At 38.9% G+C, this 24,338-nt stretch overlaps 1 protein-coding gene across 1 annotated transcript in view; it reads right to left on the reverse strand.

Moving 5' to 3' along the window:
• The window catches only part of GDPD1 (glycerophosphodiester phosphodiesterase domain containing 1), a 48,837-nt gene extending 30,264 nt beyond the window's left edge, over positions 1–18,573 (reverse strand). Inside the window, exons 1-2 of the mRNA XM_040244191.1 lie at positions 18,296–18,573; positions 1,808–1,850 (exon numbers count right to left, since the gene is read on the reverse strand). Coding sequence (XP_040100125.1) covers positions 1,808–1,850; positions 18,296–18,437 — 185 coding nt within the window. The 5' untranslated portion in view covers positions 18,438–18,573. The remainder of the gene's footprint in view (positions 1–1,807; positions 1,851–18,295) is intronic.
• Positions 18,574–24,338: the final 5,765 nt, after the last annotated feature.

Below are 24,338 nucleotides of genomic sequence, written 5' to 3' on the forward strand. Positions count from 1 at the left end.
TGACAATATCCTGATGCATTAGATAAAACAAAACAAAAACCTAAATCATTACTATTACCACCACCATCAAAAATATTTTTTTATGTTTAAAATTAAAGCCTACTTGGTTTAGGTTTTATATAAATTCCCAAGTCAATTAGCAAACAGTCATACAATGAAAGAGTTAAACAGCCTTAATATATGGAAGAGGTGCTTTCTTCTTTTAAAGTATCAGAAAAACCTCCAAAAAACTAAAGTTATAGAAAGCTACCACATGATAGAGAAGGCTGTGGTACTTTTCAATAGTTACTGCTTGAACAAAACAATATAAAAACAAACTGCTTGAAGACAGGAAATAAAATGTTGTATCTAGCAGGTAAAAATCATCTATTAGATATTCTTTGAATATAAAAAAATTTTTCAAGGGATCAAAATCTTCAAAGATAAAAAAAATATTTAGGTACCATCCTTAGAAATAATGTATTATACAAATGCATCATCCTTAGAAATAGTTTATTATACAACTCAGTGTCTTAATTTCATAAATAAGAGTAAAGATTTAGCAAAAATACATGAAGAAAAACTTATAAAATAACTTATTTTTACATAGAGAATGCTAAAACCACTCAGTCATGAGCAGTTTTTCCCCCAAGTAAAAATATATCACTACATCACAGGCAAAAAGGATCTGATAAATGATAGTCAATGTAGGGGTGTGTGGGTGTGTATATGTGTGTGTGTGTGAATCACAGTGAAAATTGTTCACATAAAATTAAATATATATTTTGTTACAGGAGCGAGCTACATAATCTCAGTAGAGAAGATAAAGTAATTTACATTATTCTGCTTCACCATTAGGGACAGGAGGAAAGAATTTGCATTTTAGAGCTGTAAGAGACTTGAGATTACAGTCAAAAGGCATCATATTTTAGAGGAGGAAGAATAAGCAATGCCAAATATAGGAGGATAGGATTTAGACAAAATGACTACGGAAAAGCAGTACCTTGGGACCCGAGAACAGGAAAAAAAACTCTCAAGTGTCTTTGAATGATGAGAAATAGAACCAAACCTTAAGCCAAGTTATCCTGATTTATTAGCCCCAACTATGTACATAAAAATGGTTAAAAATTATATATAAAAATATTTTCCTTTGTAAATATGGATAGTAATGTTTTTCATGGGGGTTAACTTGCCAAGTTTCCTATCTTATTTTTCAGGGAAAAGAAAACAGTGTTCTCAGCATTACCACAGACTGATGATAAGCAATTACTTTAAGACCAAGAACAAGGTAGCAATCTGCTTTTGTTCTTGTCTCTCCTGCTGCTTCCCTGTGAGGTGCTCTAAAAGACCTCCATGGGAAAGATGAATAATTCAAAAACTGGAAAAAATAATTTACCTTTAAAAAAAAAAAAAAAAAGATCAATTACTCCTAAGGCTTCAAAGAAGAAAGACCAGATAACAGGTCCAGGTCTGTGGAAGAATTACTGAGTAGACACATAATCCTACACATAAACAAGAGCCAATGTAACAGTGTTTTCCTTTTCTCTTTCTCTCTGAGACTAATTAGCATTATGCACAGTATGTGCCTTGTTACAAACATCTTCTTTCAGCTCTGGCACTATAGTGCCAAAACTCAAATCTAGTTTTTCAGTTAAGCAGAAGACAAACACTTGTTAGAACACTTGAGACTAACTAAAAAAAAAAAAAAAAAAGATTTTAATAAAACAGAAACAACTATCACAAGTGGATGCTACCTGTATACTATACTTACTCTGTGAATCATCACTTTAATGATAAACTGTAAAAGAATGCCTTTTTATATACTTACTGTTGAAAGGCTGCCATTGTATTCTCCAAATTTTCTCCAGCACCTGTGAAAACATTAAATTGAAGCTAATTTGAATATTTTATTTTTCCCCAAATTCACCTCATATAAGATATTTCAAGTAAATCATACATTTGGTACATATGAGGTAGATATTACAAGTGTTTTAAAGAATGTAAAGGCATTTTGCATTGTATTTAGGGGCACCAGGAAGAATCAGGGCTTCCCAGGTGGTTCGGTGGTAAAGAATCCACCTGCCAACGCAGGAGATGCGGGTTTGATCTCTGGGTCGGGAAGACACCCTGGAGGAGGAAACGGCAGCCCGCTCCAGTATTCTTGCCTGGGAAATCCCATGGACAGAGGAGCCTGGCCGGTTATAGTCCATGGGGTCGCAAAGAGTCGGACACCACCAAGTGACTGAGCACAGCACTGCACCGCACAGGAAGAATCAAAGATCGAAACACAGTCACAGCAAGCAGGGGGTTAGAAGAACCTAAACGATTTTTAAATGCATTAAACAGTACATTAAAAATATGCATCCTTAAAATAAATAATTAATTTTTAAAATATGCATCATAACTAATGGCATTAGATTCAATGAAATAGTGAATATTTAGTAAAACCAAAAGATTACTCCATTGTTATTCCACTCCCATCATATAGTAACTGGTGCTTCCACTTACTGAAGTAATAAGTAATAGTGAAATTACAAAAAAGGACACAGATAAGAAGTATCTAATTGCCTCTTTTAGCTAATATTATAAACTAGGTAGAGTCAATTAGCATAAAATATGCAAGCCATAAGTTTTTAGATATTTTAAAACTAAAAGATTTTGGTATTACTAAATGATTAATGGAATGCACAGGAAAAATACTTTGGAAATATTTTTTCAACTATTTTGGAAAAACAGCCAGTTTTTTCCTAACAAAAACAAGCACTTCAAGTTTATGGTATTGTTCAAGTAACAGCATTACAATGTTTTATATACAATAACATCAGAACATAGTTGCAAGGGTATTCAATTTTTCTTCTTTTGTATTGTTAGATTATATTTTTATCATAACCTAATTAATAATGAACAGAAACGAAATAAATATATTAACTGAATGTTCTAAAAATTCTATCAATTTGGTAGAGAGAAAGGGACACCCTTGTGAAAACAGCCTCTGTGACTTTAGGTTCACTTTTGTAGAGTTGATGCATAACAAAAGACTGATGAAGCAAATATAGAGAATAAAGTTTTTTTCCAAAGTAAGTGGTCTTTTTGAGGTTAACTGATTTTTAAAAGTCAAGTCAGTGCCTACCTTAGTCAAGAACTATGGAAATATGTTATACACAGGTAATATTCAAGAACAAAGCACTCAAGAATACCACCAAAAAGAAAAAAGTACTAAAACGGTTATTCGCAGATTAGGTTAAACTACTGACTGACTGTTGTGACAGAAAGCAAGCAAGTTGATAGGACGCAGAAGCCAATTTGAAAGAGCTCTCACTGGCCAAAGCTAAGACAATGTTAGAATCAAAATGATGAAAATAACAGACTTTAAACCACGGAACAAAATAGGATATTCTGAACCCATTTTAAGAAATGGACTTAAAGTCTGATAAGGAGTGGGGTGTTTATGTAGGTTTAAAGTATTTTCCTACAAAAATACTCATTACAAAGAGAAAAAGAGTAACTTCACAACATTAAGTCTGGCATCTCCCACTTTCACTAAGTGATCAAAGTCATCATCATTAGTTCTTTCAAGCTGACTTCTGTGTCCTTTTAATTTCCTTGCCTTTGAGTACAATAAACAATCAGTATGGGAATTCCCTGGTGGTCCAGTGCTTAAGACACTGAGATTTCACTGCTGAGGGTACAGAACTAAGTTTCTGCAAGCTGCACATTGCAGCTTAAAAAAAAAAAATTAACAAATCATTCAGTTATTTCCAGCAGCTGAGGTCAGAATACAAAAGATTTCTTTTCTAATGTACACTATTCTAGCCTTACAAACCCTCCATAATGACTGTGTATTACTTTTTTGGTCAATTTTTTTAATGTATTTATTTTTAATTGAAGGATAATTGCTTTACAATATGATGTTGGTTTCTGCCATACATCAACACGAATCAGCCATAGGTATACATCTGTTCCCTCCCCTCTTGAACCTCTGAGAGACTCAAAGCCTTAAACACATGCCATATCCCTCCAAAATTCTCTTCACCACAGCATCCCAATCTTCATCCTAGAATGCTAAATTCATTTCCCAACTCCTCCATGAAGCATTTTTTTTTACTCACGTAAGATTACAATAACTCTTTATTACAGTCAAGAGTTCATTTTATATATTCAATGGAATATTACTCAGCCATAAAACGAATGAAACAATGCCGTTTGCAGCAACATGGATGGATCCAGAGATTGTTATATTGAGTGAACTCAGAGAAAGACAAATATCATATGTCATTGCTTATATGTGGAATCTAAAAAAGGGGTACAAATGAACTTATTTACAAAACAGAAATAGAGTTACAGATGTAGAAAATAAACTTATGGTTATCAGGGGATTTGGGAGGGTTTAAATTAGAAGACTTAAATATACACACTGTGTGTGTATGTGTTAGTTGCTTAGATGTGTCCAACTCTTTGCAACCCCATGGACTGTAGCCTGCCAGGTTCTTTGTCCATGGAATTCTTCAGGCAAGAATACTGGAGTGGGTTGCTATTTCCTTCTCCAAATATACATACTACACATATAAAATAGATAACTAATAAGGACTTGCTGTAGAGCTTAGGGAACTCTGTGAAATACTCTGTAATACTCTATATGGGAAAAAGATCTAAAAAAGAGTGGATATATGTATATGCGTAACTGATTCACTTTACTGTACAACTGATACAACATTGTAAATCAATTATACTCCAAAAAAATTTTTTTTAAAGAGTTAATGCCTTAAACTAGCATTTCTTAACCATTTTGGTCTCAGGACTCTTACTGAGTACCTCAAAGAGCTTTTGATTATGTGGGTTATATCCATTAGAAAAGACCCTGATGCTGGGAAAGACTGAGGGCAGGAGGAGGAGGAGGTGAGAGAGGATGAGGTGGTTGGATGGTATCAATGACTCCATGGACATGAGTTTGACCAAGCTCTGGAATATGGTGAAGGACAGGGAAGCCTCGTGTGCTGCAGTCCATGGGGTCTCAAAGAGTCAGACACGAATGAGCAACTGAACAACAAATCCATTAATAACTACATATTAGAAGCTGACTTCCAAATTTTAAAAATTTATTTGAAAATAATAATAAACCCATTACATGTTAATATAACATTTTATGATAACTGTCAAAAAAAATTCAAGGAGTGGCATTTGTTTTACACTTTTGCAAATCTCTTTAACGTCTGACAATAGAAGGCAGCTAGATTCTCATGTCTGCTTCAAACATACATATCAACCTTCACATAGATAGTTGGAAAAGAAAGGTTCTTCTCTGATAATGTACCAAAATTCAACAAATGGTAGATTCTTAAAAGTTGGCTGTAACACGGAATCTGAACCATATCAATGACCTTTTCGTACTCCATTACATGAAAATCAATTAGTCCATCTTGAACTTTGAATGGATCTTTCACCCATGCATGGTTTTATAATAAAATGCATTGGTTTTTGGAAAATATTGATTTACTGAATCATGCTGATCTTCTAAATACTGATTGACACATTTCATTATACAATATTTTTTAAAAATCACATTTATTAATAACTGATATCAGGAAAATCAAATTGGAAAGCTACTAAGCTCACTGTGGGTGATATAAGTTTTTCAAAAGTCTAATTCTTGCTTAAAAGCTCAAATGTAATCATTGGCACTGCCTTAATAGAAGGCAGCTAGATTATTTTTCTTCTAATGAAAGACTCACTTTATTAATTTTCAAGAACACAACTGTCCAATACTCAAGTCTAAATAACCAATGTGTCAGTTTTTTAAGTAAAAATGTTTGGCAGGGTTGGGGGGAAGGCTAATTCAGCTCAGAATTCAATCAACTTCACAAGTGCTTTTCCTCAAGACAATCATGTACATACTTTAGTATGCAGCAAAAGTGTTTGTGTCATCCCACACACAAAAAAAAACATTTGTCACAGAATACTAAAAGTTACATATACTCAAGGATTGAACTTCAATAAAATTGATAACTTTCTAATACATCAAAGATATTCTTACGTGAAACTGCCCTTTAAAAAAAAAAATCTGAGTGCCTGATGCTGAGGAATATAATGGCTACTAGTACATTTTGTACCAGTATTTTCATTTGTCCTAAAGCAACAGCAGTTTTACCCACTTCGCCAATGTCACTAAGGTGAAAAAGGTAAGAAACGCCTTATAAAAACAGTGTTGACCTTGTAGGCCCATGAAAGGTCCTGGGGACTCCCAGAATTCCACAGACCACACTTTGAAAACCACTGTCTTAAAATAGTCAACGATGAGCTAAGTCAGAGGAGCGGTCACCTCTGGTGACGGAGGTGGGTAGACGGGGAAGGGATTCTTATGGGATTCTAGACGTGTTCTATACTTTGATCTGACTAATGGCTACTCGGATGTACACATACATTAAAAAAAATGAAGCTGTACACGTAAGGTCAGTGCTACTGTTGCTGCTGTTCAGTCGCTAGGTCATGACTCTGCAACCCCATGGACTGCAGCACGCCAGGCTTTCCTGTCCTCCACCACCTCGCGGAGTTTGCTCAAGTTCATGTCATTGAGTTGGTGATGCTATCTAACCGTCTCACCCTCCATCGCCCTTTTCTCCTTTCTCCTTCGATCTTTCCCAGTATCAGGGTCTTTTCCAATGAGCTGGCTCTTTGCATCAGGTGGCCAAAGTACTGGAGTTTCAGCTTAGTGCTACTACATGTATGCCATTCCTAAAATTTTCTTAAGAGCTTTTATTAAAATTTCTTTTCTTTAATTGGAGGATAACTGTTTTACAATGTTGGGCTTGTTTCTGCCGTACAACTTGATTCCATCATAGTTATAAACATATCCCCCTCCTCGGGAGCCCCCTCCCCCATCCTACCCCCACTCCTCTAGGTCATCACAGAGTGCCAGACTGGGCTCCTTGTGTTATATAGCTGCTTCCCACTAATTATCTGTTTTATCCATGAATATGTATATATGTCAATGCTACTTTCTCAATTCATCCTTCTCTCTCCTTCCCATGCTGTGTGAAAAGCTTTTATTCCTGAATCGTAATTTTTAAAAATTCTAGTACATTCACCTGACCTGACAAGGCTTTCTGAAGGCAATTATCTTTTAAAATATTTATTTATTTGGCTGTACCGGGTCTTACTTGCAGCATGAGCAATCTTTAGTTGTGGCATGCAGGGTCTTGTTCCCTGATCAGCGAGTGAACCCAGGGAAAAGGGCAGCTTTCATTCCAATCCCAAAGAACGGCAATGCCAAAGAATATTCAAACTATCATACAGTTGCACTCATTTCACATGCTAGCAAGGTAGTGCTCAAAATCCTTCAAGCTAGGCTTCAGCAGTACATGAACCGAGAACTTTTGGATGTACAAGTTGCCTTTAGAAAAGGCAGAGGAAACAGAGATCAAATTGCCAACATTCGTTGGATCACAGAGAAAGCAAGGGAATGCCAGAAAAACATCTGCTTCAAAACTAATCCATCACTTTTCTTGGGTTCCAAAAGCACTGTGTACAGTGACTGTAGACATGACATTTCCTTGGAAGGAAATCCATGGCAAACCTAGAGAGCTTATTAAAAAAGCAGAGACCTTGGCTTCTGGTTCAAGATGGCGGAGCAGAAGGACGTGCACCCATCTCTTCCTGCGAGAGCACCAAAACTGCAACAAGCTGTTGAACAACCACTGACAGGAGGATGCTGGAACCCAACTAAAAGAAAGATACCTCACGTCCAAAGACAAAGAAGCCGCAGCGAGACGGTAGGAGGGGCACAGTCACAATTCCATCAAATCCCATACCTGCTGGGTGGGTGACCCACAGACTGGAGAACAATGATACCAAAGAAGTTCTCGCACTATTGTGAAGGTTCTGAACTCCACGTCAGGCTTTCCCAGTTCCAACAAAGGAACTGGGAATTCTCAGGGAATCTGACCGTGCGGGTTAGCGGGATTTGATTAGAGCTCTTCCAGGGGATGGAGGGAAACAGACTCCAGTCTTGGAGGGCACCAGGGCCCAGAGGAGAGGAGCAGTGACCTCACAGGAGACTACCTGCTCATGCTGGGGGGCCCCCTGTGGAGCTGTGGGTCAGCAGGGGCTCACCACAGGGACAGAGGCACTGGAAGGTCCCCCTTGGCCTTCTTGGACTTCACCATTAATCCTCCCATAGAGCCTGTAGATCCCAGGGCTGGGTCACCTCAGACCAAAAAACTATCAGGGAGGGAGTGCAACACCCCCCCGCTGCCGCCCGTCCCACCATCACCAGATAACTGGATTAAAGCTCTAGTGAGCAAGGTTCTGCCCACCAGAGCAAGACCCAGTTTTTCTCACGGCCAGACCCTCCCATCAAGAAGCTCACACAAGCCTCTTAGCCTCATGCAACAGAGGGTAGACAGAAGAAGCAAGAAGCACAGTCTCACAGCAGCTAAAACAAAAACTGTATTACAGAAAGTTAATCATGATGAAAAAGCAGAAAGTTATGTCCCAGATGAAGGGACAAGATAAAATCCCAGAAAAACAACTGAATGAAGTAGAGATAGGCAACCTTCCAGAAGAAGAATTCAGAATAATGATAGTAAAGATGATCCTGCTACTGCTGCTGCTGCATGATCCAGGATCTCGGGAAAAGAATGGAGGCAAAGGTTGAGAGATGCAAGAAATGTTTACCAAAGACCCAGAAGAACTGAAGAACAAACAAACAGGAATGAATAATACACTAGAAGGAAGCCACAGCAGAATAATTGAAGCAGAACAGATAAATGACCTGGAAGACAGAATGGTAGAAATCACTGCCACAGAAGAGGATATAAGCAATGAAAGGAAATGAAGACAGACTGAGACCTCAGCATTAAATGCACCAATATTCACATTATAGGGGTCTCAGAAGGAGAAGAGAGTAAGGACCTGAGAAAATATTTGAAGAGATAATAGCTGAAAACTCCCTGAACATGTAAAAGGAAATAGTCAACCAAGTCCAGGAAGCACAGAGAGTCCCAGGAAGGATGAACCCAAGGAGGAACACACTGAGACACATAATCAAACTGACAAAAATTAAAGGCAGATAAAATATTGAAAGCAACAGGGGAAAAACAACAAATAACATACAAGGGAACTCCAATCAGGCTATTAGCTGATTTCTCAACAGAAACTCTCAAGCCAGAAGGGAACGGCATGATATATTTACTGTGATGAAAGGGAAGAAATTACAATCAAGAATACTCTACGCAACAAGACTCTCCTTCAGATTTGATGGAGAATCCAAAGGTTTCCAGACAAACAAAAGTTAAGAGAATTCAGCACCACCAAACCAGCTTTACAACAAATGCTAAGGGAACTTTTCTAGGCGGGAAAAACAAGAGAAGAAAAAGATCTACAGAACAGAAAATAAACCCCAAACAATTAAGAAAAAAGTAAATAGGTTCATACATTTCAATGATTACCTTAAATGTAAATGGATTAAATGCACCAACCAAAAGACACAGACTGACTGGGTGGATGAAAACATGTGCATGTATGCACTTCCACTTATCACATCACTCTGCTTGATCCCCCCAAATTGTATGTAATTATTTTATATTGTTAAATTAATCATGTTTCCATTATGGCTTGCAATTGTAATTATCTTTTATTTTTTGTCTGGCTATTGACTGTAAAAACTGATAAAGCATCTTTTACTATTGTGATTATGTAACAATTAATATTGTATCATCATTGGCCAACAGAAAAATAATAGAACTCTATATCACCAAAACTAGGATCTAATAGAAAAACCCATAATCTCTTTTTAAAATCCAGATACATATCAAAATTATCTTGAAATTTTTTGAAAAATACAAATGCTCACGTATTGGTTTTTTTCTCCAGAGTTCCAGATATGTTTCTAATGAGCAGTTATGTTTAAAAACAACCGGATTATATGATGATCTTTTACTTTTACCTAGTTTGTTTCACTTTTTCTATTTCATATTCAGTGCTTCCATTTCATTTAGTTTATGTTCTCCAATTTCTCCATCTTTTTTTTATATTCTTTCTCAAGCCGTTATCAGGTATAGTAGAAAAACTTTTGTATACATATATATGTATAATATATAAATATTTACAAAAATAAAAAGCAGACACCTTCATACAGGTTTCTCAGGAGGCAGGTAAGGTGGTCTGGTATACCGATCTCTTGAAGAATTTTCCAAAGTTTGTTGTGATCCACACAGTCAAAGGCTTTAATGTAATCAACGAAGCAGATGTTTTTCTGGAATTCTCCTGCTTTTTCTATGATCCAACAGATGTTGGTAATTTGATCTCTGGTTTTTCTGCCTTTTCTAAATCCAGCTTGTACACCTGGAAGTTATTGGTTCACGTATTGCTGAAGCCTAGCTTGAAGCATTTTGATCCTTACCTTGTTAGCGTGTGAAATGAGCACAACTGTACACTAGTTTGAACATTCTTTGGCATTACCCACCTTTGGGATTAGAATGAAAACTGACCTTTTCCAGTCCTGTGGCCACTGCTGAGTTTTCCAAATTTGCTGGCATATTGAGTGCAGCACTCAATATGTGTACTTTGTCAGCATCATCTTTTAGGATTTGAAATAGCTCAGCTGGAATTTCATCACCTCTACTAGCTTTGTTCATAGTAATGCTTCCTAAGGCCCACTTGACTTCACATTCCAGGATGTCTGGCTCTAGTCATTTGTGATCACAGCACCATGGTTATCTGGGTCATGATAAGACCTTTTTTGTACAGTTCTTTTCTGTATTCTTTTCACCTCTTCTTAATCTCTTCTGCTTCTGTTAGGTCCTTGTCATTTCTATTTTCTATTGTGGCCATCTTTACATGAAATGTTCCCTCGTATCTCTAATTTTCTCAAAGAGATCACTAGTCTTTCCCATTCTATTGTTTTTCTCTATTTCTTTGCATTGATCACTGAAGAAGGCTTTCTTATCTTATCTCTCCTTGCTATTCTTTGGATTTAGATGGGTATATGTTTCCTTTTCTCCTTTGCCTTTCACTTCTCTTCTTTTCTCTGCTATTTGTAAGGCCTCCTCAGACAACCATTTTGCCTTCTTGCATTTCTTTTTCTTAGCAATAGTTTCGATCACTGCCGATCACTGCCTTCTTTACATTACGAACCACCATCCATAGTTCTTCAGACACTCTATTGGATCTAATCCCTTGTATCTATTTGTCACTTTCACTATATGAAAGTGAAAGTGAAGTCGCTCAGTCGTGTTCTACTCTTTTCGACCCCATGGACTGTAGCCTATCAGGCTCCTCCGCCCATGGGATTTTCCAGGCAAGAGTGCTGGAGTGGATTGCCATTTCCTTCTCCAGGGGATCTTCCCGACCCAGGAATGGAACCCAGGTCTCCCGCATTGCGGGCAGACGCTTTGCCATCTGAGCCATAAGGAATTTGCTTTAGGTCATACTTGGATGGCCTCCTGGTTTTCCATACTTTGTTCAGTTTAAGCCTGCATCTTGCAAAAGGAGTTCATGATCTGAGCCACCTGAAGATGAAGCAGCTCTATGTAGTTAGCAAAAACAAGACCTGGAGCTGACTGTGGCTGAAATCATGAGCTCCTCATAGCAAAAAAAAACCTTAAGTATGCAAACATTACTACTTAAGACCTCTGATCTACTTTATAAGTTTATGAAATGGCTGGTACTAAATAAAATATTAAAAAGGTGGTCAAGATATTAATAATTATGAGAAGCTAGATACTGTGCTTAGTGCTCTCTACATTATTTCATTAAAATCCCACAATCATGCCAAGTATTACTATCTCCAGAAATAAGATTAGGTGAGGTCACATAAGCCAACAAGGGGAACTGAGATTCAAGCGTAAGCAGTATGACTTCAGATCCCACTCTTTTTACTACTAACTATGCTGCAGTTTCTATGCTGGCAGTCATATATCTCTTTATTTCAGCTTTACAAATAAATTATTAATGTTGTCCCTTATTTCCATATTCTTATACTTGCTTGCAAAGCTTGAAGATAAATCCCGCAATGATAATACCCACAAATTACTTGTTAGATTCATATGGTGAAAGCCTGGGGAGTAACTAAGGGACTAATTTAAAAGTCTGCCACTCCTCTCTAAGGAATTATTTGGTGATAGCTCTTCTCTCATGAAACTGTTTGAATTTCTTCTCTTGCCGATTATCGTAACATCATTCATAAGCATGCTTGCTATTAATTTTTCTTTTCCCTCAATAAGCAGGGGATGTCTGGCTTAATATCTGACTTTGCAAATAACCACTCTACATGAAACAAGTTTAATTTTTAATTAATTATGAAATGTAGAAGAGAATGAGTATATATTTTACATGCTGTTCTACTATAATTTGTTTATAATTTCTCTGCTCATGTCCTCCTGCCTCCCTCTTCACCAGTTCATATTTTCTATTTCTTTGAGAAACTATCACTTCCCAACACTATACAAAGCTATACTTTCCAATATTTCATTCTATGTTAATTTTTCCTCTTATAGTGCTTCATAGTTACTTTGTGAGTGGTTAATATCTGTTAGGATAGGAAAAGTAAAGGAAACATTCTCTTTTGTATTTTTTGTTAGATGTAAATTCTGTAAAGGAAAGAAATATCTGTTCAGTTTCCTTTTTTACCTCCCAAATGTTTTATATACCAGTAAACATTCAACAAGGTTTCCCTGGTAGCTCAGAGGTAAAGAATCTTCCTGCCAACTTAGGAGATGCAGGTTCGATCCTTGGGTTGGGAAAATTCCCTGAAAAAGGAAATGGCAAACCATTCCATTATTCCTGCCTGGGAAATTTCATGGACAGAGGAGCCTGGTGGGCTACAGTTCAAGGGGCTGCAAAAGAGTCAGACACAACTTAGCAACTAAACAACAAAAACAACAACAAACATTCAGTAAACATTGTAGACCTGTTTAGACCTATTTTACAGTTAGCCTCCAATCACCACTACCATCAACATCTTTTGTATACATGCTATATTTCTGTGTGTGTGTGATGTTTATGAAACCGATGAAAAACATGACAATGTGCTCCAGCCACAAAAGAACTTCCAAATTAAATATTTTTAGATACTGGAAAAGACAGTTTAGTGCAAATAAAACAATTTAATGTTGGAAGACATCATCCTATCTCAACTTAAAAAGGAGCTATTCAATAAATCAAGCAACAAAGCTGAGTTCCTCCACTTCTAAACTCACACATTAATTCAATATTCATAGTGCACCTTGGAAACAGTATATATGATTTCTGTAAGAGTATAAAGAGCTTTTAAGGACTGCTGCTGCTGCTGCTAAGTCACTTCAGTTGTGTCCAACTCTGTGTGACCCCAGAGACGGCAGCCCACCAGGCTCCGCCATCCCTGGGATTCTCCAGGCAAGAACACTGGAAATGGGTTGCCATTTCCTTCTCCAATGCATGAAAGTGAAAAGTAAAAGTGAAGTCGCTCAGTCATGTCCAACTCTTCGCAATCCCACGGACTGCAGCCTACCAGGCTCTTCCGTCCACGGGATTTTCCAGGCAAGAGTACTGCAGTGGGGTGCCATTGCCTTCTCCATTTAAGGACTAGAGATGGTATATACAAAAGAACATTTCTCAATATGTGGGATCCCTGGAACACTGCAGAATTCTTTTTTTTAGGGAAAATATCAGCGAGATTTATATTTGCAGACATAAGAAAAAATTTAAACACATCAGTAGCCCAGAAGAATGATATTCAAAGTATATATTGATACAGTGGCAGCATTTACCAACTAATCACCTCATGTGTGCTCTTTTCAATGTGTTTTTTGCTATCTATCTAATTATACTTTCACATTTTTCTGTAATGACATTCAATTTTTCTAAGTTTGTATACAGTTTAAGATATACGTATACAGTTTAAGATATGTGCACAGCCATTGCTGGAAATAACTGCGTACATTTTAGTCTGCTTTATTAAGCAGGAAAATGTGTGCATGCTAAGTCACTCCAGTCATGTCCAACTCTTTGTTACCCTATGGACTGTAGCCTGCCAGGCTCCTCTATCCATGGGGACTCTTCAGCAAGAATACAAGAGTGGGTTACCGTCTCCTTCTCCAGGGGATCTTCCAGACCCAGGGATGGAACCCGCATCTCCTACATCTCCTGCACTCGCAGGCATGTTCTTTACCACTAATGCCACCTGGGAAGATAAAGGATGAATGATTCCTCTGTTAGTTAAGATAGCAGTAGGAACAAACGAGTTGGGAAAAAAGTCTTCATTGACAAGTAAGGAAGAATTCCCTGAAAATAGGAATGCAGAGAAAAGAGAGAAGCTGAAAAGAACTGATACCCTGCCATGCAGAACATGTTTCAGGGTGCAACTGCAGAATGTTACTTCTAGTGACACTCTGAGACTCAAACAGATGCTTCAATTTCCTCCTTGAGGAATTAAAGTTTAGGACTCAGAAGTAACCAGTGTCCATCAGCAATATTTACCCTCAAACTTATCACCTGCTAAATCAATCTATGGCAAAATGCCCAGATTTGGGCAATACTTTGCCTTGTAACCATGCATGAAAGATTAAAAGGTCAGGTGAGGATTTTCTCATTTTTTTAAAAAATTCTTTTGCCATTGAACCCTAGTAAACCCTATTGCTTAATTTAATTGGACCACAGAAATAGGTTAGGGAGTATGAGAAAGTTATTTCCCTGCTATCCTAACTCTAGTTAACTTAGTGGGCATCTGAAATAAGTATATATATAGTATGATTCCAAGGGTAGTAAAACATGTACTTAAAGGATATATTTAAAAATATTTTTTAAAAGGGCATACTTCAAAATATGTACTTAAAATATGTACTTCAAAATGTTAACAGATTATGTCTACTGATGGTGAGTTTTAGGAACTACTTTTTTTCATTTCTATATTTTCTAAATTTTCTATTAATACAATGGACATGAATTACTTATGCAACTGTCAAAAATATTATTAAAATTCACAATTTCATTGAGAAACAATAAAAATAGCCTTTGAGAGTATGGCCTGCTCTTGATTTAATCCAAAGGGTTTATCTTTGATCTTATTGATATTTCATTAATACACTGCTGCTGCTGCTGCTAAGTTGCTTCAGTTGTGTCCGACTCTGTGCGACCCCATAGACGGCAGCCCACCAGGCTCCTCTGTCCCTGGGATTCTCCAGGCAAGAACACTGAAATGGGTTCATCAATACACTGTAGTTACAAAAAGTATTCTTTGGACAAATAGATTAGGAAACACAGAGAAAGTACCTAGCACAAAGGAGATAATTAGCAGACAATAAGCTATTATTTTAAGTGTAGGTTACAATCTGTACTAGAGGCTAGAGACTCAAGCATTAGTAAAATCTAAAATCTGCTCTTGAGGAACTCAGTCTAATAAGGGAAGCAGATAACCTATCACAATATAATGCAATACAACCTATGTGTTACCTAGGTAAGAACAAAGCAGGCTTATACCATTTAATTTTTAAAACAAAGCATTTTCTACTTTCAAGGACAATCAATCAGCAAAAAGCAAAAGTGTTCATTAAAACTGTGAAAACATTAAGTACACTGGTGATCTCCTTTTTTCCTTATTCAACTCAAAGTTCTATTGCAAAATATGAATGTGACCCCATGTATCCATGCTTACATTTCTAAACAATTTTACAGCATTCAAAGTGCTTTCTGTACACCTAATCCTCATAATAACCCAAAGGGAAGCAAGGTAAATGGTTTACATTTATAGATAAGGAAACTACAACTAAAGCTTATTCCCAAGGTTAACTAGTTATAGATCCAGAATCTGACTCAGGTGATAATGCTTTTATAGAGACATAACAGTATACATTAACAGTTTAAGTTAAAGCAATTCAGGTGTATATACTTTATACACCTATCATGATCAATGTTTCAATCTTGGAGGGGTCATACACCTGAGTTACATGAAATAGGTTATTTGCAGTTAGGATGATAGAGAATTAGACCAAATGTTGATGATACGCATGGAGAAATAGGCACAGATCGCACCACTTGCTATTATCAGTGTCCTAGAGAAAAATAAAAAGCAAGTAGAAGCTGACTGCTTCCTAGTCTATTATTTTCCATAAACTTACTATCTTGAGTTCCAAAGTGGTTTTTAGTAAATATATTCTCTATCACTCTGGTTCAACTGTATTCTTTGATATACATACACAACAAAAAATATATTAAGCACTATCACAAAGGAACTTACTAAGTGCTTCAGGACTGTATACAGATTTCATATCCTACAGAGTTAACAAGATTATTTCTTCTGAAATAAAATCTAGATCACCCACAATGACAGTTTAGAAAGCTTTTTAAGGAGACCTAGTTTTATTTTGTTTTGATTTGGCTTTTTGGTAAGCACACTTTTTTTTAAATCAGTAAACACTGATTTACTGATTTAAAAATCAGTAGGTAATGCTTATCTCCAGAGTAGGACTACTACCATTGAAAATACTTCTACAGTGTCAACTCAAACACAAAAGTTGTTTTTTTGGCTTTACGTACAGATTACTTCTGTATCTATTAAAATATAGGTAAACCAAATAAGAACATGTCATTTAGCTGGTGATAGATCCCTTAAAATCTTTGAAACTTTTCATGAGTGGGAGACTAGCATAACCATTGAAGTCACTCTTTACTACTCTGTTTACCTTCTTTTTCGGCACACCACAGGGCATATGAGATCTTAATTCCCTAACCAGGGCTTGAATCCACACCCCCTGCATTGGAAGTGCAGAGTCCTAACCACTGGACAACCTGGGAAGTCCTATGTTTGTTTAACTGATAAAATTATACAGATTTTACAGCAGCGTGCAAATGTACTTCTGTGATATTTAAAACCTTATTCATTCCTGGCCTGCAAGGAGATCCAATCAGTCCATCCTAAAGGAGATCAGTCCTGGGTGTTCATGGGAGGGACTGATGTTGAATCTGAAACTCCAATACTTTGACCACCTGATGCAAAGAGCTGACTCATTTGAAAAGACCCTGATGCTGGGAACGATTGAGGGCGGGAGGAGAAGGGGAAAACAGAGGATGAGATGGTTGGATGGTATCACTGAGTCAATGGACAAGAGTTTGGGTAAACTCTGGGAGTTGGTGATGGACAGGGAGGCCTGGTGTGCTGCGGTTGACGGGGTCGCAGAGTCGGACACCACTGAGCGACTGAATTGACTGACTGACTATTCCTGGCCCATTTTTACTAAAAAAAGGAGTCATGGTATTAAATTAAAATTTTGACTGTAAACTCCTAGAATTTACCATTTCAAGTAAATTCCAAGCAATTTTAACCTAGTTCAACATTCGGCTCTACAGAATAGCTAAAACTGAATGAAATAATCCAAACTTAGAACATCTTCTACATCATACTTGAAAATAAAAGCACATTATTACACAATAATGAAGAGGCAAAGATTTGGCCTGCTGTCTGAGAAACGAGAGGCTGAACTTATCTAGGTTCCTTCTGGCAAGGCACTGTTTCAAAAGAAACTTCTTTGTCGTCTTCAAACAATACGGTCCTGTCACAAACCCCCCCCCCCTTTTTTTTTTTTGGAAATCCACACGTCACTGCTGGGGTGCAAGCTGGAGTTGGGGAACAAAAATAGGTGCGAGGTTTGAAGCCTTGGGAATCAGGACACCCCAGATTCGTGTCCCAGTCCAGCTCAAGCTCTAACTGTGACCTTGGGAAGTGTCCCCGGCTGGGGAACTTGGATTCCTCCTCTTCTCAGTTACCCAGCTCAGGAGGAGGGATGGAGGGGTGGAGAACTGGGACCGGCCCCCAGGGACTGCGGATGCCCTGGCTGCACCACGCTCCAGGTTCACGCAGCTCCTCAGCCCTGGAAGCAGTTCGCCCCATCTTCCCACAAGCTCCGCCACTGGCTTGTCTCGGAACAAGTCTGTTCCCGGGTTCCCCCGGCAGGGTACCCGCGGATCGGCCCGGGGCTCCCCACTGGTGCCTCCGCTGCTAGGAAGCGACCCGCGATTATCCTTCCCTTCGCCGAGAAGCCTCCCATCTACCGTTCATGCTCACCCCGGTCCTTCCTCCTTCGGAGAACCCCTGGCTTCCCTGCCCCCAAGAGATCCCCACCTTGGCTCGGTTTCAAGACCCTCTCCTTCCTTCAGGCGACCTCCCCTTCACATTGTCTTCACCTCCAGGGGACCCTCAGTTCACACACGCCCATCCTTCCTCAGACTTGCACCTATTTCCACCCGCCTGCCTTTTGCCGAGGAGCCCCAGCTCCAGTCGCGGGGCCGGGGGGTAGGGTTGGGGGAGCCTCCCCCACTTCCGCCATCTGGTTCTGGGGACCCTTCTCACCTCCGCGGTGAGAGATGTGTTTACTGAGGAATCGTTGCTTCTTTCGCTGGTGCAGCAAGGTCGGGTATTTGAGCAACAAGAATGAAGTCACCAAGTACCCTCCCAGGGTAGAGAGGAGGTAAAAAGCCGCGGTGGACGACATCTCAGCCCCGGCGTGAGGAAGCCTCCCGCCGCCTGGCCCTCTGAACTCCGCTGATACGCTCGCAACGGCTGCGGCGGCGGCGGCGGCGGCTGCTCGAGGTCTGCTCGCCCCCAGCCGGCGCCCGCGGTGCAGCGCACTTGTCGGCGCCGGCCCACCGCGCACGCGCAGCCGGCCTCGGGCCGCCGAGCAACAAAGGAGCTCCGGCACGCAGGCGCGCTCTGGTAGGAGCCTGTGGGGGCCCAGCGCGGGCGTCTGTCACCTAGCTTTGGGGTCCGGCTCGCGGCCCTATAAAGGAGAAAGCTTGGAAACCCGCCAGTGTCTCTGCCGTCGTTCCCACACAAAAGGCTGTTCAAGGAGAGCCTTCAGGAAGGCCCGACGTAATTAGAAAGTCCACATCAGAAAAGAATCACTCCGGGGCGCGTCGTTAGCCTCTGCTCGAGGAAAAGCAAAGAACTCTTATCGCGGGAGGAGTTAAGGCTTATTAAAGGAAATAATAAACATACCCATTTGTCTAGCCAAGAGAGAACTTTCTCCGTTGTCGCACATACCATGCGAGGTGCCAGTTTATCAGTCAAATATTTGAGAGATGGCTCTTCTCACATTTCACTGTGAAATTGCAAACTTCGTGCCTCGGACATGGTCGACAGTCAAATATCTGTGGATTTTTAAGTTTGTTCAAAAATAAGGAACCGTTGACAGTGTTACAGGTTATCACTTCAGTCTTGGGAAGACTGGAAACTAAATTCCCTTTCATTCTACATATTCCAAATTATAATTCTAAGAGTCATATTTAAGTGCAAAGGAATTAACCCAGGGCTGAGGGAGAAAATTTGGTCATAAGAACAGATTTCCCACAGAAGTAGAAGGCAGAGTGATTATTTAAAATCATGTGACTCTGACCTGAAGCAAACTTCTCTGTTTTCTTATCTGAAAAATGAGGAATATTTTTACTAAATAACTTGCAACTCTTTCTGTTAATAATGACTTCCCAAAGATACTTGTGTCCTTTAAGAGGAATTTAAATAAAATTTAATTTTATTTAATAAACTTAAATAAAATTTAGAGGATTCTTGAAAACAAAGGTCTTCAGTAGATTTTTAAAAGTAGCAGAAAAAAGACTTTTACATCAGTTCACCAACATAGTGAGGCAGGAGGTAGATGGGCCCCAGGCTAGGTATTTACAACTGGTCCCCTGTTTACATGGGCTGCAGGCTAGACATTTAAGATTAGCCTCCAGTTTGCATTTCCTGAGACAGGAGATAGATGGGCTCCCATTTGCCCTCTGAAATGGAAGTAACATCACAAATAGAGTAAATAGCCAGGCTTTGTCTCCTGCGTCACCTTGATAGTCATGGCAGCAAGAGAGAGGGGCTAAACTTTGTTTGAGTAAAAGGTCAGGACATCATATATTTCCCATCCTTGGGGCAAGGGAGACATTTCACAGGTGGAGAAAGGCTCCTTGGGGGTCAAAAAGAAGGGGGCACCACCCCATAATATGTGACGCTAAGGCTCCCACATAGGTCTCTGGGCTGGAATCCAACTTGGGAAAAAGTTGCATACACATGTTGGAGAGGGTGCCAGGGTAGGTCAGGTGTGGAAAAAGAAACCAGATACTTAGCCAAAGGTAAACAAAAACCCAGAACTATCCTATAAAAATGACTTACCCACCTCTGTACTGCACTCCCCCCTGGGGAGGACGCCCACACGCTTTCTTTCCAGGTGTGCATCTCTGCCTTGCCTCTATCTTAACTGTTCCTCTGTGCACTCTCCCATTTGCTGTTGTGCTGTTTCTGATAATATACTTTGTACTGGCATTTACAGTTTTTGCCTCCGTGAGAAATGCATTTTTCACTGGGTATTAGAGCCAGGGAAATATACAGCTTCCAGCCTCTAGCCCTTGCTGGACTGGTGGCTAGGATTTCTGGTTTTCATCCAGGCTACCCAGTTTCAATTCCTGGGCAGGGAATTAAGCTCTCACTTCATGCCACTGCTCACTACTGCTTCTCCGAGATCAATAGTAGTCTCATTTTTTGGTTTAACACCAGTATACCCAAAGAAATGATAAAGCCATTCTAGAAGAAAGAGAACTAAGTATAAAAAATTCCAAATACAAGCAAACTTAAAAACTTTTTAAGGAAATGTTTTGAAGTATCGCATTTCACATTTAAGCACTTGATACATCGGAAATTGACTTTGATGAAAGTTGTGAAGTAGGAATTGAATTTTTCCCCCCATATGAATAACTAGGTGTCCTCACATCAGTTTGTTTCTATGTTCTGTGAGTCAGTCCCTGGGCCCATGCTACCTTGTCTTATTTAACATGATCTTTATATATGTTATTGCAAGTTCCTTTTTTAAAAAATATTATTGAAGGAAACTCACAAGTTGAAAACTACTGCTTTGTTAGGAATTAGGGAAAGTATCTGTTTAGGGCTGTCAAACTATATCCTATAGAGTAGCTGTGCTCATGTTTCTGTTTCCCTCTTCTAAAATGTCACTAGACAGCAATTTTCTTTAAATTTGATGACTATTTTATGATTAGTACAGACATATGTACATGATTAGGGCTTCCCAGGTGGCTCAATGGTAAAGAATCTGCCACCAAACAGGAGATTCAGGTTCGAACCCTGGGTCTGGAAGATCCCCTGGAAGAGGAAATGGCAACCCACTCCAGTATTCCTGCCTGGAAAATCACATTGACAGAGAAGCCTGGCAGGTTACAGTCCATGGGGTCACAAAAGAGTCAGACATGACTTAGAGACTAAACAACAAGTATATGATAAATACTACCAGGAAAAAAATATGTAACTAAGACTAACCTTCAACTATAGAGGTACCAGTGGCTTAGCCAGTTAGAGCTTTGAACTTAGAACCCATAGACACAGCTATACCATTTACAAACTGAGTGACCCTGGGCATATCACTTAGTTTTAGCCTCAGTTTCACATTTATAAAACTTGAGATAGTAACATCTAACCTCAAAGCAGTGTTTTGAGCATCTAAGGAAGTAATGTGGCTCAGACGATAAAGTGTCTGTCTTCAATGCGGGAGACCTGGATTCGATTCCTGGGTCGGGAATATCCGCTGGAGAAGGAAATGGCAATCCACTCCAGTGCTATTGCCTGGAAAATCCCATGGACAGAGAAGCCTGATAGGTTATAGTCCATGGGGTCGAAAAGAGTCGGACACGACTGAGCGACTTCACTTTCACTTTCAAGGAAGTAAAATGAAAGTATTAAAAGTAACCTAGAGAGTTCCCTGGTGGCCTACTTGTTAGGATTCAATGCTTTCATTGTTGTGGCCCAGGTTCAATTCTGCAAGCTGCACAGCATAGCCAGTGTAAAAAAGAAAAAGTGTGTGTGTGTGTGTATATATATATATATATATATGTATATATATCCTATATAAGTAAAGCATTATGTCAAAAGATAGAATTCTTTCCTTCTGTGGACTTAAAAAAAATTCACAATATAAAAGTTGAGAGTTATGTTTTATTGGGGGTGGGGGATGGGGAGAAAGAATTTTAAGACTTCAAGCCTGGGAGATAACCCTGTGAGAATTGCTCTGAGGAGGGGAGGGTTGGAGCCAGGTTATATAGAAGTTTTGCCCCAAAGGGCAGGTAGTCTGAACCTCAAAAGAAAACCAGATATTCCAAGTTAAGGAATTCAGTGCCTTTCTATATATGGGAAGGTGCAAGGGTCTGGCTCACTGAAATCATTTCTTTGATATGTACCTCAGCTATCTGGGGCCAGTATCCAGTATTTTCCCTCAGGGCTCACCATAAGCAGTGGCTGCAGACTGATGGCTGCTAGATGGAGGTATTCTTTCCTTCCTTCGTTCCCTCAGGGCTCACCAGCTCACCATCCACAGTGGCTACAACTGCCAATGACTGTACCATCCTTTGTTTATTGACATGGCAGGAAATATTCCATTTCTCACTTCTCTAAAACATTACCAACAAATCTAGGGACAGTATACAGAATTATTCAAAATAAGTAACCAAGTAGGAGTCCATATGCCTTACTGGAGGCCCAAAACTTCCAATGAAACATTAATGAAAGAACAAATGAAGTGTAACAGAAAAACGCATGTTTTAAAAATTGCACCAACATGATAAGAGAAGTCTTCCAAGATGAATGCCATATTTTGATGGAAATTTATAAGGGGTGCCAAAATTAATAAGACATCTTTTAAAACCAAGAAAGGAAATGACCACAAGAAATCAAGTGTCATGGCGGAAAATGTTGAAAAAGAAAAGAGCATCAGAAATCACTGGTCTGTTTCACTGAGACGAGAAAACTGCTATCTGGATAGGTTAAGCAGTTTGCCCAAGGCAATATAGCTAGTGCTGATTGTTTAACAAGGTCATGAATCTTAACTCAGTTCAAGGGGCTGGATCTTCTAAAAACATTGATTGTCTGAAAAATAAAAAGACTTGGAAAATAGTCTTGCCCTTTGAAGATAACATTAAGGAAATCCCCACTTAAAAAGTGTCTATTGAAGCATTTCAGAGGTAGCAGATCCAGGATGCAGTATAGTGAAAAGAACATTCATGCTAGTCAAATAACTCCTTAACTTGTCATTTCAATCCCACCTACAGATGCATTGCCCAAATTATTAGTGTTCTACAAGCAGATGCAATTGACTAGGAACATATATCATTGAGACCAGAAGGCATTTACCCAAGTTCTAAAGGAACTGATAAATTAAAGTGTAATACTATTCTAAATAAGAAAACTGCCGAAACAAACAGCTAGTGTGCAAATGGGATGCTGCCATTTGGATTCTCAACCCTGACAATGGGAATCTGAGAGTACTAGGTTAGAGCATGGTTCAAATTTCTTCAGGGCAATTTAGCAATATACATCAAAATGTAAAATGTGTATATCCCTTGATGCATCAGTTCCAGGCCTAAGAGTTTACTCTGCCAAGAAAATTTCACAAGTATTAATAAAAGATGTATGTACCACAGTATTCCATGGTTCATAGAAATTCCAAATTTAAAAGAACCTAAATAAAGAACAGATTATATAAATCTTGATAAGAGAAAACAATGCATCCGTTAATAACACTTTCATTTATTGACAGGAAAAAAGTCTACCACATACCGTAGAGCGAGAAAAAAAAAGTAAATTATAGAACAAGATATATTCTGATTGCAATTATATAAAACTGAATACATATCCAGGGAATTCCCTGGCAGTCCAGTGGTTAGAACTTCACACTCTCACTGCCAGGGACCTGGGGTAGACCCCTAGTGGGGGAACTACAATCTCACTACTGCATGACTTGGCCCCACCAAAAAAAGAAAGAATACATATCCACAGGTGCCTGTATATATGCAGTGTTTAGAAGGATAGTCATTAGCATGCTGTCAATGGTTAACAGGGCACTAGCAAAGCAGTGGAACTTCAGGTAACATATTGTTTAAAAAATAAATTCTTAATAACAGATACAATGACTACATATTACTTTTCCAAAAACAACAAAGTTATGTTCAAAACCAAAAAATTTTTAAGTGGGATTATAAAACTAGTTTGGCACTAGTTTGGCTTACCAGGTAGCACTAATGGTAAAGAGCCCACCTGACAAATAGATGGGGAAACAGTGGAAACACTGAGACTTTATTTTGGGGGCTCCAAAGTCACGGCAGATAGTGATTGCAGCCATGAAATTAAATGAAATTAAAAGACACTTACTCCTTGGAAGGAAAGTTATGACCAACCTAGACAGCATATTAAAAAGCAGAGACATTACTTTGCCAACAAAGGTCCGTCTAGTCAAGGCTATGGTTTTTCCAGTAGTCACGTATGGATGTGAGAGTTGGCCTATAAAGAAAGCTGAGTGCTGAAGAACTGATGCTTTTGAACTGTGGTGCTGGAGAAGACTCTTGAGAGTCCC

The sequence above is a fragment of the Oryx dammah genome, unplaced genomic scaffold (genome assembly GCF_014754425.2).
Source record: "Oryx dammah isolate SB20612 unplaced genomic scaffold, SCBI_Odam_1.1 HiC_scaffold_8, whole genome shotgun sequence".
Classification (NCBI taxonomy): Eukaryota; Metazoa; Chordata; class Mammalia; order Artiodactyla; family Bovidae; genus Oryx; species Oryx dammah.